Source organism: Microcaecilia unicolor, chromosome 1, assembly GCF_901765095.1.
Source record: "Microcaecilia unicolor chromosome 1, aMicUni1.1, whole genome shotgun sequence".
NCBI lineage: Eukaryota > Metazoa > Chordata > Amphibia > Gymnophiona > Siphonopidae > Microcaecilia > Microcaecilia unicolor.
The window spans coordinates 39,233,067-39,255,631 of record NC_044031.1 but is presented as its reverse complement, the minus strand read 5'-3'; the positions used below and the strand labels follow the sequence as shown (position 1 = coordinate 39,255,631).

General features: G+C 46.0%; 1 protein-coding gene across 1 annotated transcript in view; it reads left to right on the top strand.

Moving 5' to 3' along the window:
• Nucleotides 1–22,565, top strand: part of LOC115465678 (SCO-spondin-like) — a 537,587-nt gene that overhangs the window by 339,754 nt on the left and 175,268 nt on the right. Inside the window, exons 75-79 of the mRNA XM_030196374.1 lie at nt 8,889–8,935; nt 10,079–10,279; nt 13,846–14,016; nt 18,287–18,484; nt 20,764–20,860. Of these exons, the coding sequence (XP_030052234.1) occupies nt 8,889–8,935; nt 10,079–10,279; nt 13,846–14,016; nt 18,287–18,484; nt 20,764–20,860 (714 nt within the window). The remainder of the gene's footprint in view (nt 1–8,888; nt 8,936–10,078; nt 10,280–13,845; nt 14,017–18,286; nt 18,485–20,763; nt 20,861–22,565) is intronic.

Genomic DNA, 22,565 nt, shown 5'->3' with positions numbered 1-22,565 from the left:
ACTTATTTCCCTCTGCAGAATGCAAATAAATTCATATACTTTCCAAAATGTGATTTTCCGGATTTAATTTGTGATGTGCTATCTCTCACTGTTACCAATAACCTACCCTTCAATTATGGGCTGCTCATGTCTTTGTCAGTGGGCAAACTTACAAAATCAGCAAGGGATCAAATACTTATTTCCCCCACTGTATATATATTTTTTTTTTTTTTTTCACTTCCTGTGCATTTTTGCTATCGGTACATGAGTTTTGTCATACGGGGAAAGACTAAGATTCCGTCAAGCCCACCATCCTGTTCTCAGTTGGGGTACATACAGGTGGCAAATACCACATTCATCTTGGTACATCTCAGTATGGGAGGAGAGATGACCATGATACAAAAAGGATGTTGAGAAGGTCCTCATTACCAGTTTTCTTGCCCTGCTCTTCGGTCTAGCGGCGGCTCCGCGCACTTTCACTTAAGTTATGGTCGTAGTAGCAGTGGCGCTCATGAAGCAAGGCTTCTCGTTTCATCCTTTCCTAGACGACCGGTTCATTAGAGACAATCTTATTGGCAGAGTTCTCACGTCAAGCAACGGGTGGTGCATTTCGGACAGACTCTAGGTTACGTGGTGAATGTAGCCAGGTCTCTCATTTGATCTCTCTTTTGAGCTTTCATGGGATCTCATTAGATTTCATTTCATATCTCTGTTTTTTCTCTCTTTGTTTAGTCAAGTTCAAGCATCCCACTTTATGTTTTTTCTTGATGATCTTGGGCCTTTGGCCATTTCCTGCCTCTATTTTGCAGAGTACAATTTTTCTTTCTAGCTCCCAAGAAGGAATTTCTTCTGCATTCTCTTTGGAGTCTCGGTAGTCTCCTTTGGCAACTTTTCACTCCGTCAATTTCAGGGGCATTGGAATAATGGAAATAAATAAATAAGAGAACCTTATGTGTGTTTTTTTTGTGTGGGTTTTTCCTCCTTGATTTCTCCGTGCTAGACTCTCTCCTTCTGGGCGTTGTCAGCAGAGGGTACCTTAATGGGATGTCCCAGTTCTAGAACCTTTTGGTTTTGCTCTGACCTCCCATATTTCTCACTTAGTCTCTTGCTGGAAAGATTCGTCAGTGGCACGGATACATGCCCTCTCGCACCCGGATATTTATCTTGGATGGTATTCCCTCAGCTCAGTTGGCCTCTGTATTCTCAATAGTGCAACACGGGTCTGGTGGTTGAGATTGAGCATCCTTCCTGCAGGTATGCCTGGAGAATATACACAGTGGACAGTTTTTGGTGGCTACATCGAGGAAAATATATATGTATATATATAGTCTACTACATAAGTACATATGTAATACCACACTGGGAAAAGGTCAAAGGTTTCATCGAGCCCAGCTTTCTGTCCACGGCCAACCCAGGCCATGAGCACCTGCCTAGATTCCTAAACGTACAAACATTCTCTGCATGTTATTCCTGGAACTGTGTAGTGGTTTATGGACTCCTATATGTATCTAACAGATAAAAGGTACGGACATGTGTCTACTGTTGTTTTATTCCCGTTTCCACTAATTGGGGTCTACGACAAGAGTCTCAGGTGATCTGCTTGCAGAGGCAACAGCTACAGACGATTCTTTCTCTCTCATTTGAATTGCGCTCTGAGATATGTTTTCTTCATATTGTCTTAACTGCAGCGGCTGGCAGTTGATTGGGACCTTCAGTCTAGTTTGCAGCAGGAATTTAGGTACCTTCTTCTCCTGCATGGTATTTTATTCTAGGCTGATTTATTTAACGGCACTCTTATTTTTACCTCTTTAGCTTCAAGTGATCAGGTACTTTCTCACTGACAGCCTTTACATACTTCCAATCTGTTGCTAGGTTGGCAAGGGTCTAGGATATCTGCAGGAATGGTAGATTCATTGCAGATTTTTTGTTTGTTTGTTTCAAGGCGGCTCCGTCTCTACTTTTGCCTTCTTTCGTTCAGTCGTTTTTTCTCGACTCTCTGTCTGTCCTTTGCGCTGTACTAATAGTGCGGTAGGGAACAATATATAGCGGCCCTTGGTAGGGGGCATGTTCAGCGTCGCTTGGACTTTTCAGTTTTCTGGCTTTGTAGTCATCCTGTTTAGTTTGTTGGTGGCTCTTGGATCGTCAAGCTTTCGGCTCGTTATTCATCCTAGTTTGGGTGTTTTAAGGGACTCTACCGCGTTCTCAACGTCTGTCCCTCCCGTAAGATTACTGCTTTGGTACTTCCCATCAGTCCAATCCTGGTCCGGTCCGGAGGGACGCTAAGGAAGGAGAAATTAGATCTTACCTGCTAATTTGCTTTCCTTTAGTCCCTCCGGACCGGACCAGGCCCCTCCCATTTTCGTCATCTTTTCAACGGAATATTAAAAAAAAAAATCAATAAATCAATACAAAATGAATAAAAAAAAAAAAAAAAAATAACAACCACCACAAACAAGCAATTAAGCCAGAAGCGTGTGTAGATAGAATTTTAAGTGAGCCATGTCACTTCTCTGGTCGAAGTTGCTGGTGGGCTCCGTTCCTGGTATATGTTTATATGTATCTTGGTAGATATCTGTACAGCTTTAAAGGGCCATACCACTTCTCTGGTGGGAATTGCTGGTGATCTATAATACAAGTGAGCCATACCTCTCTTCTGGTGAGAGTTGCTGGGGAGCTATGATACGAGTGAGCCATACCTCTTCTCTGGTAAGAATTGCTGGTCAGCTATAATACGAGTGAGCCATACCTCTCTTCTGGTGGGAGTTGCTGGTGAGCTATGATACAAGTGAGCCATACCTCTTCTCTGGTGAGAATTGCTGGTCGGCTATAATACGAGTGAGCCATACCACTTCTCTGGTGGGAGTTGCTGGTGAGCTATGATACAAGTGAGCCATACCTCTTCTCTGGTGAGAATTGCTGGTCGGCTATAATACGAGTGAGCCATACCACTTCTCTGGTGAGAGTTGCTGGTGAGCTATAATACAAATGAGCCATACCACTTCTCTGGTGAGAGTTGCTGGTGAGCTATAATACAAATGAGCCATACCACTTCTCTGCGGAGAGTTGCGGGTGAGCTCTAATACATAAGGGGCCATACCACTTCTCTGGTGAGAGTTGCTGGTGAGCTCTAATGCATAAGGGGCCATACCACTTCTCTGGTGAGAGTTGCTGGTGAGCTCTAGTACTTGGCTTTGCCGAGGAAGTTGTGGCTGCTAGGATTCCATACGGCACAGAAGGTCTTTCTTTCTTTCCTGCTTTGTTATTCAAATACTGAGGCTAAGGTCACATGGCCAGGGCTCCTATTGGCTCTCTAGAGTCAGAGTTTTTTCTCAGTCTCCACCTGCTGGTAGGCGAGCACAACCCATCAGTCCAATCCTGGTCCGGTCCGGAGGGACTAAAGGAAAGCAAATTAGCAGGTAAGATCTAATTTCTCCTTGCCCCTGGTACAAAATAAGTACCTGAATATATGTAAACCGCTTTGAATGTAGTTGCAAAAAACCTCAGAAAGGCAGTATATCAAGTCCCATTTCCCTTTCCCTATTTGAGGTTCTACATGGAATGTTGAAACTATTTGTAGATTCTACATGGAATGTTGCTACTATTGAGATTCTGTTGCTACTATTTGAGATTCTACATGGAATGTTGCTATTCCAGTAGCAACATTCCATGTAGAAGCCTGCCCTTGCGGCCGCGCAGGCTTCTGTTTCTGTGAGTCTGACGTCCTGCACATATGTGCAGGACGTCAGACTCACAGAAACAGAAGCCTGCGCGGCCGCACTGCTGATCTGCAAGGGCAGGCTTCTGCATGGAATGTTACTAGTGGAGGAGTAGCCTAGTGGTTAGTGCAGTGGATGTTGATCCTGGGGAACTGGGTTTGATTCCCAATGCAGCACCTTGTGACTCTGGACAAGTCACTTAACCCTCCATTGCCCCTGGTACAAAATAAGTACCTGAATATATGTAAACCGCTTTGAATGTAGCTGCAAAAACCTCAGAAAGGCGGTATATCAAGTCCCATTTCCCTTTCCCTATTTGAGGTTCTACATGGAATGTTGAAACTATTTGTAGATTCTACATGGAATGTTGCTACTATTGAGATTCTGTTGCTACTATTTGAGATTCTACATGGAATGTTGCTATTCCAGTAGCAACATTCCATGTAGAAGCCTGCGCGGCCGCACTGCTGATCTGCAAGGGCAGGCTTCTACATGGAATGTTACTAGTGGAGGAGTAGCCTAGTGGTTAGTGCAGTGGATGTTGATCCTGGGGAACTGGGTTTGATTCCCACTGCAGTTCCTTGTGACTCTGGGCAAGTCACTTAACCCTCCATTGCCCCTGGTACAAAATAAGTACCTGAATATATGTAAACCGCTTTGAATGTAGTTGCAAAAAACCTCAGAAAGGTGGTATATCAAGTCTCATTTCCCTTTCATCCAGTCTGCCCAACAGTCACACTCATTATTAATGCATGATTAAACCATCAATGAATGTGATATATAAAATACTTGATCATGGTCTTTCTTTGGCATTTCTGGAACATAGACTGTAGAAGGCCCCCCAGCAGTGTCCTTAACATTCCAACTATTGGAGATTCAGTCAAAGCCCACTCCAGTGTCTCCAAATCCGTCTTGTCATTTGCAGGATACAGACTGTAAAAGTCTGCATGGCATTGTCCTCCCATTACAGCTACTGAAGCTGCTGTTGAATCTCTCTCCAGCCCATCCTAAACCGGTTTGCTATATACAGGACACAGACCGTACAAGTCTGCCCAGCAACAGCCTTAGTTCTTCACAGCCGGAGTTGCCATCTAAGTGCCACTTGACAAATTCACATGCATACAGCCATTTAAAGTTTTTGGGGGGTTTTCTACACCACCTTTTTTTCTAATTAGAGATCCTCTGTGTTCGTCCCATGCCTTTTTGAATTCCTTCACTGTTTTTGTCTCTACCACCTCCTTTGGGAGGATATTCAGGCATCAATCACCCTCTCTCTGTAAAAGAATTTCCCATCATTACTCCAAAGTCTACCACCCCGTAATCTCAATTCACGTCCTCTAGTTTTACCATTTCCCCTTCTCTGGAAAAGATTTGTTTCTATATTAATACCTTTCAAGTATTTAAACTTCTCTATCATTCTCCCCTGTCCCTTCTTTCTTCTAGGGCAGTGGTTCCCAAACCTGGTCCTGGAGGCACCCTAGCCAGTCAGATTTTCAGGATATCCACAATGAATATTCATGAGAGAGATTTGCATGTACTCACTGTATGCAGATCTCTCTCATTAATATTCATTGTGGATATCCTAAAACCTGACCGGCTGGGGTGTCTCCAGGACCAGGTTGGGAACCATTGTTCTAGGGTATACATATTCGGGTCTTCCAGTCTCTTCTCACACATCTTTTGGCACAAACCCTATACCATTTTGTCGCCTTCCTCTGCACCGCTTTTTACATCCTTAGCAAGATATGGCCTCTAAAACTGAACACAATACTCCAGGTGAGGCCTCACCAACTCCTTTCTTCTGCTGGTTATGCATCTCTCTATGCAACCTGGCGTCCTTTTGGCTACGGATACCACCTTGTCACACTGTTTCGTCACCTTCAGATCTTCCGACACTATCACCCCAAGTTCCGTGACGCTGAAGCTTAAGCCAACTAGATGGAATGGGGTCAAGGGAACAGGTAGTGAGGTGCATAGAGGATACCTGGGTCAAGGAAGGGAGGGAAAAAGTGTCCCAGGTATAATGGTGAGTCAAGGTAATTGGTGGACATGAATCCGAGGGAGCCAGGATCGCGGAAGGGAGGTTATTCCAAAGAAGAGTGCAGGACATTTAAACATTTCTTATAGTCTGTATACCTCTCCAGAAGGAATATTTCTGAGAATAAGAGAACTATAAAATATAATTACAGTATCCAACATATTTTTTGTGGACCATCAGATGGTGAAACTCAGAAGCGCAGGCTTTTATAGCCACACCTATATTACTCATTTAGTGTGTTTTGCCAACCTCTAAAAATCATCTCACAATGTCTTCTCAATGTTCATTCCACATGTCCTCAAATTTTTAACAAGTACTGATCACAACAAAGTCCATAAATCACATCAAAAAGGATTCAGTAATTTCCAAATAATTTCACTTCAAACAGCAGAAACCCTGTAGTCTTTCTGGACCGCTATCTTTTCATCAACACTGCGTCAGGGAAACATTATAGTGACTGCTAGATTTTCTGGTACGTGCATATACATTTCTAACATTGTGATCTCCAGAGTGAATGACACCTGTTTTGTATTCTATGGAGTTCTTTTCTGTCTGCTTGAATTTTTATTGTGAATCGCAGTTAAAGGCAATTTTATCAAATGTCACTAAACCATAAACCATTATTAATAATCTTTATGTGCAGAATAGGCGCATTCCAGCACGTGTGTATGATATGCATGCAAGTCTGAGTGCCGATACTGTTTATTTTCTGTGCATAATATGGCTGCTGCCATGGCAGACTCATGTGCCAAAGAGCTGCCAGCCAAATGTTAGTCATGATTCCAAGTGCACACTCTGAAGGGGAGATGCACAGAACTCCAGTGCTGTTCTCTACAGACCTGGAAAAAAACGAGTGGCACACCGCTTTTTTTTATTTTTTTAGTGACCAATGCTCAACAGTAACAGCATGCAAATTATGCACACTGATAGTGCTGAGCGTTGGTCGGTAAAGGGCTCGGAACTTCCTGGCTTGGGCTCAGAACTAGGATTACCATAAGTCTGGATTTACCTGGACATGTCCTCTTTTTGAGGACAAGGCCGGGCATCCGTGCGGGTTTTACCAGCCTGTCCATTTGTCCAGATTTGCAGATGAATGGGCAGGCTGGTGGGGGCGGGTCTCAGGGGTGTCCTCTCCTCTCCTCCCATACCTTAGCGTGGTGCCCAGGTAGTCTAGTGACCTCTTTGGGGCAGGAAAGAGCTCCCTCTTTCCTGCCCGGCGCAACTGTAGACTTCTCTTGCGATAACCGATTCAAAATGGCTGCTGAGAGTTCAAGCAGCGGCATTGCAGAAGTCTTGCATGGTCACTGCTTGAACTCTTGGCAACCATTTTGAATTGGCGGCGGGAGGAAGAGTGGTCTACTGCCGCGCCAGGCTGGAAAGAGGGGGCTCTTTCCTACCCCAAAGAGGCTGCTAGACCACCAGGGCACTACAGTAAGGTACAGTTGGGAAGGAGTAGTGAATGGAGTCATGTGGGTGGAGGGGAGGGAGAATGGAAAATTAGGGAGGGGATTAAAATGGGGGGGGGGGGAGAGAGGGAATCTGGCTTTCTTTGGGGGGGGGGTCAAAGTGGCAGGGGGTAGGTTGGGGCATGTGTCCTCTTTTTTTCTTGGGGAAAATATGGGAATCCTACTCAGACCTTCCTGGAGTATGCCCACAAGAGCTGTGCAGTAGATGTAGCTCTTGTGCGCATGTCCATTGAAGGGGGAGGGAGGGAAGCAAGAAAACGTTTTGGCAGCGGCTGGAAGTAGGAAATGACAGGGTAAGGGGGCGGGGGAGAAAAAGCTGCTGCTGCATGAGGAGAAGTTAGGGAGCAAGAATGGCTGTAAAAGTCACCCTGCCCTCAGGAGCTATTAGGCCAGAGATTTTCTGTTTGTCATTGTTCTGAGCATTACATGAAATTGCTAATGAACTTATTTTAATACAAGTGAGCTCATTAGCATAAGACTTTCAGTCACTGCTTCTGTACACGGTTACGCAGAAAGCCTCTATGCATTAGCAGCAAAAAAAAAACATTTCATTTAGACTGGCTAAAACCAATGAAACATTGCAAGCCCGGTTTGCTTTCAGCATCGTGGCCTGAGAGACAAATGGAGATGATGTCAGTGGGAAGTGTGTCCTCTACTAAGCCTTCCTTGGAGGGTTCTGGGCAAACTAGATGGGCTTTGCAGCCTTTATTTGCCGTCATAGTCTCTATTCCAAGGTCCAAGCATTAGCTTGAGTGCAAGATAAGTCAGACATTTTTCCCTTCAAGACTTGAGTTCCCAGGCTGTGTCTCCGAGTATTTTAGCAGCTTGGGGTGGGGTAAAGCAGGTAGAGAGTCTTAGAGTCATGAATGAGGTTTGCGCCGGGCCTCATAATTTCAGGCTTTGATTTTACCCTTTAGTTCAGGTAATCCTTCATTACTTGAGTATTAAAGTACCATTGAACTGAACACCAAACATATACTCCACCCAAAAAGTGAATCACTACAATCAAAATATGTAACTGACACAAGGTTACCCATTTTTCACACACTTCCTCCAAGTACCCACTGTTTGCCATTGATAGCAGAACTTACCCAGTTCCAAGAACAGACTTTTTGATCAGTCATGGTTTGGACTTGCAACTCAAAACAGTATGGTATATGTATTTTCTCATACTAACATTTGAAATTGGTGCTGCAACTCCCATAGTACATCAGGATGAAGTTGTCAAGGATCCAAGGCTGGTATAAAATATTCTTTATGGAGCTGGATAACTTGACAACTCTGAAACAGGAAACCAAGATAGATGGCCTTTTAGTCCAACCTGGTGTTGAACCTGTAGTCTACGTAATTTGTATTAACTGGAAAACACCAGGCATATTTTATAGGCTGGGGTTGGAAAAGGCTATGGCTTCTGAATGGGATCTAGGCTTAGGCCTCAGCCTGATTTCTGTCACCACTTCTTTTCAGACTCCAGAGGAGCAGGTGTGTCCTGCACTAGTCTAGCCCGTTCCTTCAAGTCAATCTGGAGGGAAGGGAATGATTGTGGGGCAGAACAGGGAACAATCAATCTACTCCCTATTCCAGTCCTTCTGCTCCTTATCCTAATCTGCCCTCCTGTTCCGCAGTTCCACTTCATTTTTGTCTACAAATTAAGCCTGGATGGTAACTGCTTTTCTTATTTGTCTGCAGCACCTGTGTGAAAGGGAAACTGCTCTGCACTAACCTGCCCTGTGCTGGTGAGTGTCCATTTCTACCAGGGACAGGAAGAGAAACGGGAGGTGGATGACATTGCAAAAGAGAGGAGCCTGCATTCAGATGGGAGAGCAGCATCTCCCTCCCCCGCTCCACCCCCCAGCATATAAAACATCTTTCAGTAAAGCAAAAATGCATGACAGTTATTGATATTACTAAGAAAGAGCAAGGGGGGGGGGGGAGAAAGAGAAGGAAATGATATGTAAGGAGGGAGAGAATTTGGGTTAATGTAAGGGAGCAATTGAGAGAGGGAGGAATAGGAAGGTGAGAGTGGGCTGGTAATAAAGAAAATCTGGAGCTTGGTTCTCAAACCTGATCCTGGAGGCACCCTAGCCAGTCAGGTTTTCAGGATATCCTCAATGAATATTCATGAGAAATATTTGCATGCAGTGGAGGCAGTGCATGCAACTCTCTCTCATAAATATTCATTGTGGATATCCTGAAAAGCTGACTGGCTGGGGTGCCTCCGGGACCAGGTTTGGGAACCACTGGGCTGCAGTATAGGAATTCTGGTGCTGGAAGTGGCAGAGCTTCCAAGTTACCCAGTTCTAGGAGGGAGAGTTTTAGGCCAATCCTGGATTTCTGACAGCCTTATCCTGATGCATTATAGGCTTCGATTTCAGTGGGTAGAATTGGGAACTACAAATCCCACACCACTTTGGGATGTAAGTTTAAAACCAGGACTGGACAAAAGATCTCCCTCCTAGAACCGGTAACTTGGCAGCTCTGGAGTAGGTGGGACTGGGAGTTGATAGATACATGGGGTAGGCTGCAGTATATGAATCACGGAGCTGGTAGGGCTGAAATTTGATAGATTGTATACATATGTGCTTGTCCTTCTGATCACAGAGATGCCAAGTTACCTAGTTCCAGGCTGGAGATTTCAGGCAGTCTTTGTTTTGAAATTACATCCTGAAGCAGTGTGGGATTGGTAGTGCCTGAGCCTACTCATTGAAATCAGTGTTGCAAGTTCCGTAATGCACTAGAATGAGGTGGTCAGAAATATAGGCCCAAAATCTCCAGCCTGGAACTGGGTAACTTGGCATTCTCTGTGGTCATAGCCTCGCCTCAGAGCTGAGATTTTGCCTCTGTCTAATGTTTCTCTCTCTTTTTCCACGCTTCCTCAGTCTCTGGGGGCTGGTGTGAGTGGTCAGGCTGGACTCCCTGCTCAAAGACATGTGGCAGCGAGATGAGAACCAGATATCGCACTTGCTCCTGCCCGAGTCCTCAGAATGCTGGTCTGGAGTGCGAGGGGGTGGAGCAGTATTACAGTGACACAGGGGTGCAGCTTCAGAGGAAGGAGTGCTTATCTGCAGCATTTTGTCCAGGTACTGTACACCCAAAGAGGTATGGGGTAGTTTAATCATTTAAATAACAGGCATGTATGATCACCTTCCTGTTTTGAAGAACCGCCACCCCTGAGTCTATTCTTTGACTGGCTTTACATGTAGTACTGTGATACCTGCTTGGGGATCTGATGCACTTTGATTCATGATGGTGAGAAACAGTAAGACTGTTCTAAGCCGTCAAACCCTGGCACCTCCTCAGGTACGAAACAGTGGCGTAGCTACGTGGGGCCACGGGGGCCTGCCCCCCCCCCCAATTTCCTCCGGGTCCCCTGGTTTTGCTGGCAGGGGTTCCTAACCTCCGCCAGCTGAAGCCTTTTCTAGCACCAGTCTCCAGTGCTGCCATGTTGCCTGCCTTGCTCTCTCTTAAAGGAGCATGCAGGATGTGAGGAAGAAAAGAGAACAGGGCAGGCAACATGGCGACGCTGGAGAAGGCTTCAGCTGGCAGGGGGTTGGGGACCCCCACCAGCCAAGGTACTTTGCTGCAGCGGAGGGTGGGGAACGGCAGAGTGGCAGCGGCGGCGGCAGACTAAAATGTGCCCCCTCAGCTCGGGCTCTGGCCCCTTCCCACCGTGAGGTCTGGTTACACCCCTGGTACAAAATGAAAACCAGAACTAAAGAAAATATATTGTAATGATTTTGGTTAGGAATCAACAGAATTATTTAAATTTTGTTTCCTGAGGTTACTGGTGTAATCCTATATATTTCTCTGATGAAATATCATTTTGTATACATGTTTTGTTAATTTAAAAAAAGATTTGAACTCTGATCATTAAGGAGTAACTGAAATCAATCTCCTTTATTCTTCCTTCATTTGTTGCTTTTAAGCATTTCTAATATTTTGTATTCCTCCTATCCACCTGATACTGTAAGTGGACTTTTTAAAAGCATTCTTGTCTTGTTCTCCTCTCTGGATTGATTTCTTGAATAACCAGATTTCCCAAGCTGACCGAGGCAAGAGGGGAGACCATCCCAGAATCTGATCCCATCACGGGTCCCCTTAACTTTAATATTATCCTTCCCCCTCACTCTGCAGTCAACTTGGAGCCCATGAGTATATTCTGCCAGCCCTGAGGAACAACTGAATGTGGATCTTCTACAGAGATGCCAAGATACCCAGTTCCAGGAGGGAGACTTTTCGGCTGGTCCTGGTTTTGAACTTGCATCCCAAAGCAGTATGCGAGTTGCAGACCCTAATTCTACCTATTTAAATCAGTGCTGCAGGTTCCATAATGCTTCAGGATAGGGTTGTCAGAAATCCAGGACTGACCTAAAATCTCCCTCCTGGAACTGGGTAACTTGGAATCTCAGAATACTTCCAGTCACTACCGATTCAAAATGGCCGCCAAGAGTTCAATGAATATGCATGAAAGAAAGCATTCACCGGCTGTTTAATGGAATACTGACAAGTGAGATCTAAGCAATGCAGGAAGGCTGAATCCACAGCATGAGCTACAGATTATAAAGCAGCAGGGGTTTTTTCAGCCAGATAAGTCTAAACATTGATCCTGCTTAACAAGTATAAACATTGTTTCTGCACGGGTTTAAGCTCTGTATATAAGCTACAAACGATAGTGCATAAAAATTTACAAAAAAATGATATGAACCAAAGAAGATCTTTTTGGTTCATAAGCACAGTTGAAATATGGATTAATTTACTGTAGAACTCTGATTTTGAGGTGGTTGGGGGTAGTCGATGATTATAACTGAGTCACTAAAGCTGAGGCTTTAAGGAAGCACAAAAAAGAAGTGCCTGTGTGACAGTATGAGACATCCCCTCATTAAAACATAAATAAGTGTGAGCTGCTCCACTGACAGTTTGTTGTGTATAGTGACTAGGACAGCATTTCCCAAATCCAGTCCTTAAGTACCCCTTGCCAGTCAGGTTTTCAGGATATCCTCAATGAATATGCATGAAAGAAATTTGTGGCTATTGAAAGGTAGGGTTACCATACGTCCAGTTTTACCCGGACACGTCCTCTTTTTGAGGACATGGCTGGGCAACCGGTCCTGGCGCCGATTCAAAATGGCCGCCAAGAGTTCAATGAATATGCATGAAAGAAATTTGCATACAGTGTATGGAAATCAAGTTCATGCATATTCATTGTGGATATCCTGAAAATCTGACTGGCAAGGGGTACTGCAGGACTGGACTTGGGAAACACTGCTCTAGGACACTTCTCTGAGGGTGCACCACAGATCCTACCATTATCACAGCAACAACCCTAACTGAGGACTCTAGTGCAAACTCTCCATACCACATCTGCACAGTTCATGTCATTATCGGCAGCCATGCCCTTCACAGTGGTCTTCAGTTCATACCCTCCTAAAGTTGCTGATTGGCTCCATATTTGCTCAACAGGGCCGATCCAGTCTTTGAATATAGGGACTTCTCTTGCTTTTCTTAGGGAATGCAATTGGGGAATCAGAACTACAAGTTTCTTCATGCAATGGGATAAAACCAGGTCTGGATCAACCCTGTTAGGTAAAAATGGAGCCAGTTGGCAACCTTATTCTTACCCTGTGAGTCCTGAGAGGGTGACACAGTTTACAGTATTAATTTCCAGCCATGCTGCTGCCTGGGCTTTTGGTTCTTCTAGCAGGCCTTCTGATGTAGCAGGCTGTGGTGTGGGCCTTGTTAAACAGATGGGAATGATTTTTATTAGTTCAGTGTGTGAGCTTTGGGACTGTCCACGTTGGACTACAGGCAGTCATATCACATGGAAAGTGAACATAAGAACAGCAGTTAGCGTATCTGGGTTTTAAAAAGTTTTGGACAAACCCCTGGAGGAGAAGTCCACAGTCTGCTATTGAGGCAGACATGGGGAAGCCACTGCTTGCACTGGGATTGGTAGCATGGAATGCTGCTATTATTTGGGTTTCTGCCAAGTACTTGTGACTTGTATTGGCCACTGTTGGAAACAGGTTACTGGGCTTGATGGACCAATGGTCTGACCCAGTATGGCTATTCTTATGTTCTTATGACCTACAGGCAGTAGGATGTGGCTACTGAAAGGTAGGGTTACCATATGTCCGGTTTTACCCGGCTGGGCAACCGGTCCCGGCGCCAATTCAGAATGACTGCCAGGAGTTCAGCAGAAGTCTTGCAAGGTCACTCTCGGCGGCCATTTTGAATCAGCACCAGGACAGGAGGAAGCAAGACAGTCTGCAGCTGCTCCGAGCAGGAAAGAGGGTCTCTTTCCTGCCCCGAAGAGGTCACTAGACCATTAGGGCAGTACAGTAAGGGAAGGGGAGGGAAGGATAGGACACCCTTAGTGGGTGTGACAGGGGGGGCGGTATGTAACAGGGGGCAGGATGGGGGTGGAGCAGCGGCGGAACATGTGTCCTCTGTTTGGGGGAGCAAATATGGTAACCCTACTGAAAGGTACAAGTTTTCTATCTATTTATCCATGCATTTCTGTTACTAGAGTCTGCATTCTTCATACTAGTGTCAGGTGAGAGGACTGTCTCACTCAGTGCTCAAACGTTGGTTAACTTTACGTACAGACTTACTCCCCTGCCTCTTGCCTTTGGTCCTGGTTCTGTAGTTGATGGCGGCTGGAGTCCCTGGAGTCCTTGGTCCCCATGTGATGCCTGTCTAGGAGAGTCCTGGCGGTCACGGGAATGCAGCAATCCCCCATCTCGCTTTGGGGGTCTGCCCTGCTTTGGAGAATCTCGGCAGAGCCAAGTGTGCTTTGGAAACAGCACAGTGTGTACAGGTGAGAGAAAGAGACAACCAACAATAGTCACAGATATGTATGACAAAAATTGTCTTGTAAATATTATAATGAAAAAAAAAACATTTAAGTAAGTGTATTAAAACACATTAATACAATAACATATCTACTTACATCTGTTTTATGATAGCACTAGATGCTTCACCTTTTTAAAAAGTTCAGTAATATGTCTACTTAAATATTCCTGATAATGGTGTCAGTATGTAAGATACATGTACAAGATCAAAGTCTGCAACACCAACATTTAATTTCCTAACAAAGCAGGGTCATCTGCTAACTATAAGAAGTTATAAAATCCTTCCTGGTTGGGGACTATCACCACCCAATACATCAAAAATAAAATAATGTACTAAGTCATTTTTTAAAACATTCAATATATAAAAAGAGAATCAACATTAGTTACACAACTTGCAAGCATGACTTTATTTAAAAGAGCGTTACAACTGAAACATACAGCTAAAAATATTATTAGTCCATTTCTCCTTAATTCACAGCCAGAACTTAATTGCAAAAACAATTATGTAAAACAAATACTCAAAATCTTGAAAGGACTCACTGTCTTGAAAAAGCTACTGGGTGTGTGCTGATCAGTTCCAGAGGAGATCTCTTTCTACCATCCACTACTGAACATAAACAAACATCTACTATAATAAAACTCACCCTCAATGTTCTGAGGACACTGACGTCACTGAAGCCAAGCCCTGACTTCCTTCAAAAAGGTTCGAAGGTTCGTGGTGGTGAAGCCACCAAAATCGTTCCGGGCCCCGCCCTCGAGGGCGGAGCAATTGCAGAACAACGAAGGGGTTGGCAGGGAGGGAGGGAGGCAGGGAGGCGGGGTGGGAAATCGCTCCGGGCCCCGCCCTCGCGTCAAACGTCATGACGTTGGGGGCGGAGCAATGGCAGAACAATGAAGGGGTTGGCCAGGGAGGGGGGGTGTTGGCGACGAAAACCTTGCTAGCGCCCGTTTCATTTGCTCTGAAACGGGCCTCTTTTACTAGTAAAAGAATAATACCTATCAGTGTTTATATAAAAGGTTTGTTAACAAATCACCAAAAATGAAAGAAGCCCTACCATAGGTTGTAAGCTTTGGAAACATGGCCATCCTGTCTTAGGCTTTACAGCTGGGAGACACCATTGCTGTTTGATATTGAAATCATTGTATTTTGTGGCTCATCCAGCAATTCTCTTCTCTCTGAGCATGGGGTGTACTGAGCTTGCGGTAAAATGCTGAAATAGAGCAAGTTTATAACTAGTGAGCTGCAGTGCCAAGCTTAGCACCTGATCATTTGGCAGCCTTCTTATGACTGAAAAGCAGAAGAGAAGCTATGGAAACGGACCTATCCCTACTATCTGATGAGCCCTCACTCTGGACCAGGAACCTAGGGCTGCCACGGGGTCCTGATTTTTGAGAGGGAGATTTTAGTACATGCCCTAGCCACGCCCACTCTGGCTTGGCTGCGCCCACTCAACCTCATGTCATCATTTTCTTTTGATGTATTCATAGCGGAAAAAAAATTTTAAATGCTCCCAGGTTTCAACCCAATTCATGTTTAATGTGGCACATAAATGATATAAATAAGTAAATAAATAAATAGAAATTCTGAATGTCGAACACCTGATTTTCATAACATGGTGTCTGTTTTAGAGGCCATTTACCTTGAGAAAAAAAAAAATCTCTGCACAAATATAACAGTGCTAGGGTGTCCCTATAACCAGCCCCCCCCCCCAAATGACACACTGATTACACTTCCTAACAAACTACTACTCTACCTATGAAAAGTTATTCCCTTATACTTCCTCTGTGTACATCTGTATACTGCACAAGCCAGCAGTGTTTGAAAATATAAGTGAGATAAATAAAAAAAATGCTACCAACAATGTAAGAATGACAACTTGGATGCAGCAGTTCAAAGGTTACCGTTTGCTTACTTTGTTGAAGGAGAAACAGAGACTAACCTATTGGCTTCAACTTTTCATCCCATCTTCCTCCATGATGCAGCCTCTGCAGCTGCTGCGACAAAAAAAAAAAAAAAGCAAACGCAGGGCCGCATCAGCCTTCAGGTATGCGCTGTTGGCTGTGCTGGTCCTGTGCCCCCACTGACGTCAAGTTCGGGGAGCAGAGGACCAGCAGAACTGACAGCGCATGCCTGAAGGCAGTGCTGCAGCTCCGCATTTGCTTTTTTTGTTGTTGTTGTTGTTTTGCCTCCGCTGCTGCATTGGGAGAAGCAGCAGTGGTAAGAAAAAACAATTCCATAAGTACATAACTACATAAGTAATGCCATACTGGGAAAAGACCAAGGGTCCATCGAGCCCAGCATCTTGTCCACGACAGCGGCCAATCCAGGCCAAGGGCACCTGGCAAGCTTCCCAAACGTACAAACATTCTATACATGTTATTCCTGGGATTTTGGATTTTTCCAAGTCCGTTTAGTAGCGGTTTATGGACTTGTCCTTTAGGAAACCGTCCAACCCCTTTTTAAACTCTGCTAAGCTAACCGTCTTCACCACATTTTCCGGCAATGAATTCCAGAGTTTAATTTCACGTTGGGTAGTATAAATGTGTACTACTATAATTTTAGTGACATGTTAGCAGTTAACAGTTAGTGATATATGTAGCTGTCAGTAGTCACTAGTGGACATGCAATTTAGGAAAGGGGTGTGAGGGTTTCATTGAACAGATTAAGGTTCCCAGACCTGCCAAGTTTCCCGCATTCAGTGGGAGACTTTCCCGCTTTGGAAAGAATATGGGAGATGGCCCACCAAAGCGGGAGTCTCCCGCTGAATGCGGGAAACTTGGCAGGTCTGGGAACCTTAATCTGTTCAATGAAACCCTCACACCCCTTTCCTAAATTGCATGTCCACTAGTGACTACTGACAGCTACATATATCACTAACTGTTTACTGCTAACATGTCACTAAAATTATAGTAGTACACATTTATACTACCAATAACCAGGGCCGGTCTTAGCAATTGCGGGGCCCTGTGCAGACAAGTTCGGTGGGTTACCCTTGGCCCCTTGCCTAGCCCCGCCCCTGATGACTGTTTTTTTAAATTTTATTTATGATCTCTGGTGAGTCCACTTCCATAAAACATGTAAAAACAACCCTGGCTCAGGTCTTTCATTCCCCAGGTTTATTTAAGAACCCATCCCAATACAATACACACACGATACAGGATACAGCCACACAACAAGACTGAGGTTGGCTAGGTCTAGGAGTTCACAAAAGTATCTAGTTTTCCTGGGTTCTTAAATAAAGCTGGGGAATGAAAGACCTGAGCCCGGACTTAATAGATCTGTCTCTGTCTCCTTACTTACCAATTACCAGTGCTATCCAGTTTTGTTGGAGTTCAGTTCCTGGCTCCTTGGGGGGGAGGGGGGGGGGTTAAGAACATGAGCCAACACAGAGCAGCTGGGCTGAGAGACGACTCGTGACAACCGGATTGCATTCAGAGCCATGCCGTGCCGATGCCATTTTTATTCACCACTGCAGCAGGTCAGCGGCCCGGCCTCAAGACTCCTGAGAGCAGCTGTACTTCTCTGGACTCAGCCAGTTTCTTCATGTGGCTGAGCTGCTAGAGAAGTGCAGCTGTGATTGGTCAGCGAGCCCTCTCTAGCGCCTAAAAGGGCACTCCTGATTGGCTAGAAACCGGGAGTAACTTAGATTCTGAGTTACTCCTGGCATCCAGCCAATCAGGAGCACCCCTATGGGTGCCAGACAGGGGAGGACTGGTTGTTTGCTGCACAGTCAAGAGGTAAAACTAAAGCCGACCGAGGTAATATGGTGGGGTGGAGTTCAGTGAGACAAGAGTGATACTTGATGCCGACACTGACATATCATCATGTTGGGGCCATGCAGGGGCCCCTGGAAGCAGGAGGCCCTGTGTGGTTGCCCCTGTTGCCCCTTCCTAAGACTGGCCCTGCCCATAACTGTCTTAATAACTGCCTTCACTGTGTCTAGAACGTTTCAATAAATTGCCTCAGATTTTAAGACCTTTCTCTGCACTTTTTTGACATGTTCCCGCACTCCTTGTCAGTGCGAGCACCATGGGTTAAGAACTGCTGTAGGCTCATAATCACCTCCTCTGCTGCTGCCTCAGAAATGTTTGCTCTCAGAGGTTGTTGTCCATAAATCTCTGCCTATAGAAAGAATTATTTCAAGGAAAGTAACAGAGAGCAGCGTTTGCAGGGTGTAATGTGTGGTGCTGGCTCTGGTTCTTAGGCTCTTGTGATCTTTCTTTCCCATGTTTTAGACTGCGCAGGGGGTCAGGTGGAGTTTATGTGTGGTAAACCCTGCCCCCGCTCCTGTGAGGATCTCCAGGAGGACACCATTTGTCTGGACAGCGCTGAGTGTGAGGCGTCATGCGGGTGCCTCGAGGGGCGACTGATGCAGGATGGGGTTTGCGTGCCTGTAGAAGAATGCCGCTGCAAGTATAAGAACATCTCTCTTGGTGAGTGTGAAATTAAAGTTACAGACCTGCCAAGTCTCCCGCTTTCGTGAGTCATCTCCCTCCGAAGTGCTGGGATCTCCCGCTGAACAGCTCCGTTTCCACTTTCCAGGGACAGCAGAAAATGCCTTCATTAAATGTCATCTCCTGCTGCTGCTGCTGGTCTTGCAGCAGCAGGAAATGATGTTTTACAAGGTGTTTCCTGCCATCGCTGGAAAGGGAGGCTGTGCTGGGAGGAGCTGTTGGTAGTTCTGGGTGGAGCTATGGGTGGGTTGGGGCACAGCTATCAGCAGGTTGGGGCGGAGCTATCAGTGGGCCCTAAATCTCCCGCTCGGGAGGCTGACCCCCTTGACTGCTCTGAAGCTAAGGTGTTCAGAGCAGTGGCGTAGCCACAGGTGGGCCTGGGTGGGCCCGGGCCCACCCACTTAGGGCTCAGGCCCACCCAACAGTAGCACATATTTAATGGTAGCTGGTGAGGATCCCAAGCTCAGTCAGCTGAAGGCTTCCCCCTGATAGTAACGAAAACGCTACTCTCCACGATACCGGTACCTGCACATGGTGGAAAGAAGCATTTTCTCACCAGCTGAGATTTTTTTTTTGGTGGTGGGGGTGAGGGAGAACACTTGGTGCCCACCTAGTTCTTGCCTAGGCCCACCCAAAATCTGTTTTCTGGCTACGCCCCTGGTTCAGAGGCCAAACAAGCTGAGCTCACGATAGAGAGAAAGGAAAGGCCATGAGACAGATTTCATCAGAGGGACAGGTTTCTGGGGAGGGATACAGAAGAGACTATGGGGAGAGATCTCAGTAGAATGGCACAGGAGACCCCATGGGGAAAAGACTCTGGAGAGTGGAAAAAAAGAGGAGAGACCATAGAGCTAGGGCTCAGCATAGCTGGGCTGCACTTAAGATACCATAGAGCAAGCCACATGATGGGACAGGAGAACCACAGAAGACAGGACTGCTGCAACACAGTAAGCCCAGTAAGCATGGCAGGGGGGGGGGGGGGGTGACAATGTGCGGTGATGCCAAAACCTGTGAACTTGGTTCTTCAGCTTCAAGCCACATGGTGCAAGCAGGAAGAAGAGATAGGATGGTGGGGGTTACTATGGCACACTCCAGGTGGTGTGGGAGAGGAGGTGTAGTGGTAGGGCAGCTCCAGGGAAGCACCAATTTCAGTTTGCAGGGGGTGCCAAACACTCTGGCTCCACCCCTACATAGAGACAAACTAAGGAGAAGGGGACAGGAAGATCATGGGGGCAGAGTTGAGGAGAGGGGGACCAGGAGTTGTCATAGAACAGGTCTTAGGGGAGAAATTTGCATTTTGGTTTTACTTACCTTCCTGAGTTCAAGCCCAAAGGATTTTTAATGTAAGGGCTAGATCTATTAACAATAGAGACAGTCCAGAGAAAGGCTGCAACAGTATCCCTGGTTCTGAACCATAAGCTGTAACTTGCAATTCTGTAACTGGGCACCTCCATTTAGGTGCCTCAAAACAAATCATAAAAAATATTTCTTTGCTCAACATGTAATTAAACTCTGGAACTCATTGCCAGAGAATGTGGAAAAAGTAGTTAGTTTAGCAGGGTTTAAAAAAGATTTGGATTCCTAAAAGAAAAGTCCATAAGCCATTATTAAGATGGACTTGGGAAAATCCACTGCTTATTTCTAGGATAAGCAGCATAAGATCTGTTTTACAGTTCTGTGGTAGCGTTCCTAGGTTGGCTGCCACCCGGGGCAAGTTGCCGCTGCGTACTCCCCTGGTGCCCCCCCCCCCCCCCACCAGCGCATCGCTCTCATCTCCTGGGGGTGCAGGGAGCAGTCGCACGGCTGTCGGCTCTGCCGGTTCCCTGCCCCAGAACAGAATGTCACGTCAGAGGGAGCAGAGACGAACTGCAATCTGTGACACTGTAGCAAGAAGTAAGTTGGGAAGACTGGATAGACCTTTCAGACTCTTATCTATTAGACTATTCTATATTTTTAGGGGAGGGGGACAGGAGAAACCATGAAGACAGGTCTCGGAGGAGGGGGAGAAACCACAGGACAGATCTCTAAGGCAAAGGAAGAAGGAACAGTATAGTTCAATAGTCTGAACACGATCAGACATTGGAACGGTATTGGAGAAAGAGGTGGCCTCTTATTCTGTTATGAATAGCCTTCTGCAGCATCCAACTCTCCTTGAAAGTTTTCCATCCTAGTACTGGTCAGAACTGCAGGGAAAATATTATGGATTATATTAACCCAAAGCTTCCTCTTTTTTTAATTTTCTCCTTCTCTCTGTGTAGGAATGGCTGAAGACGGGAACAGCACAACATGGGCTGGCCTGATTCCGTGGCAATATGTGCAGCCTGGGGAGACTGTGTCCAGCCCCTGTCAAAACTGGTAGGTAGATGAAGAACTCAAAACTGTTGATGAAATATTGGATGAATTAGCACAGAATTCCAGGGCCACTGAGAGGGGGGGCAGGGGGGACAAAATTCCCTGGGCGCCGCAGTCCCCGGTCTCACCCGCCCGCCCTCGTCTCCGTCGACAGCCCCCCTTTGTCTGCCACAGGGCCCCCTGCATTCAAATCACAGCGTCTCACCTCCGTGTGAAAGCGCAGCAGCAGATCACCTCCCTTCAGGCCTTCCCTCCCTGTGTCCCGCCCTTGTCTGATGTAACTTCCTGTTTCCGCGAGGGCGGGACACAGGGAGGGAAGGCCCGAAAGGAGGCGATCTGCCGCTTCGCTTTCACACGGAGGTGAGGCGCTGTGATTTGAATGCAGGGGCTCCAGTGGCAGATGGAGGGGGGCTGTCAATGAAGCTGGAGGTGAGTGGGTGGACACTGGGGACTGTGGCGCGGCGGCCCCGGGGGCGGCCTTGCCCTGGGCCAGGCCCAGTCTCTCGGCGGCCCTGCATAATCCAAAAAGCAAAAAAGAACTGCAGCCACCTCTGGTGAGGAAAGCAATGGCAACTTAGTGCACTGCAGTGGCACTTGTAGAAAGGAACATGAGAGAGCGAAAGAGAGGCTGAGCACCAGGAGATTAAGTGCCTTTCTGAAAGTCGTGAGGTGAAACTGACATTTGAACCTGGCTTGGGGATATGATTTTCTTGTATTGCAACTGAAAGATAGGTGGGGAATGTAGCTACCTGAATGGAGCCAGTATAGAGCCAGGTGGCAACTGTAAACTCTTTCAGGAAATGCCTCGAAAAATGGATAGTGTTTCTGTTAACAGGCATCCTATACCAGCAACAGCAGTTTGGCGATAGGCAGTATCCTCAGGATTTGGGGTAGTGGGTGGTATATTTAGCATTCTGCGGCCTACTCGAGGGAAGTCAATGGATCTGTGTTGAATTTGCCTGGCAAATCTAAGCAAACATATGTTACATGATTTGTTTTTCCAATAGGAAATACAAATTTTTGATCCTCTTTTTTTTTACGTACGTTCGAACTCAGCTTAGTTGAAAGCTGAGTGTACCTGGATGCTCATTATCTGCTCATGATGGATTTGACCGTATATTTAGGGGGAGGGTCCAGTATTTTGAGAAATGATGCCCTAAAGGACAGCAGTTGACAAGTCACATGATACTTTCTGACAAATTTTTCGATCCATTGTTCCTCACCGTAGAGGGGGGACCAAGATACTCTCAACTGCAAGAACATTCTGGATCAATTGTTCTGCTTTTGTTTGTGCTTCATACATTTGAAGGTTGTCTGAAGAGTCAATAGTTTTTTGCATTAGTATGGACAATGTACCTAAGAAATGGAGAAAGAGGATGACCACTGGTTTATGGGAATCTACTGTAAATGGATGGAGCAATCTAGGGAGGGATCTGACCAAGTAATCCAGCTCTGTGCTGACTGGTACTCACAGTCTATCCGCCGGGGGATCCTGGATGTTTGGAAGGTTTTCCTACACTTTCTCTATCCCCTTTCAACTGACCTCTCTCTTTCCTGTTGACGCATCTAAAGCGGACTGCTGGTGACAGGTTTTATGAAAATACTGGGGTGAGCTTTAGGCTGTGGAGCAGCAGAAAGTGAGGACATGCTCTTTGTGATTGCAGGAGCAAGAGATAGTACATTCAGGTTGGGCCTTTGGTACTTTCTG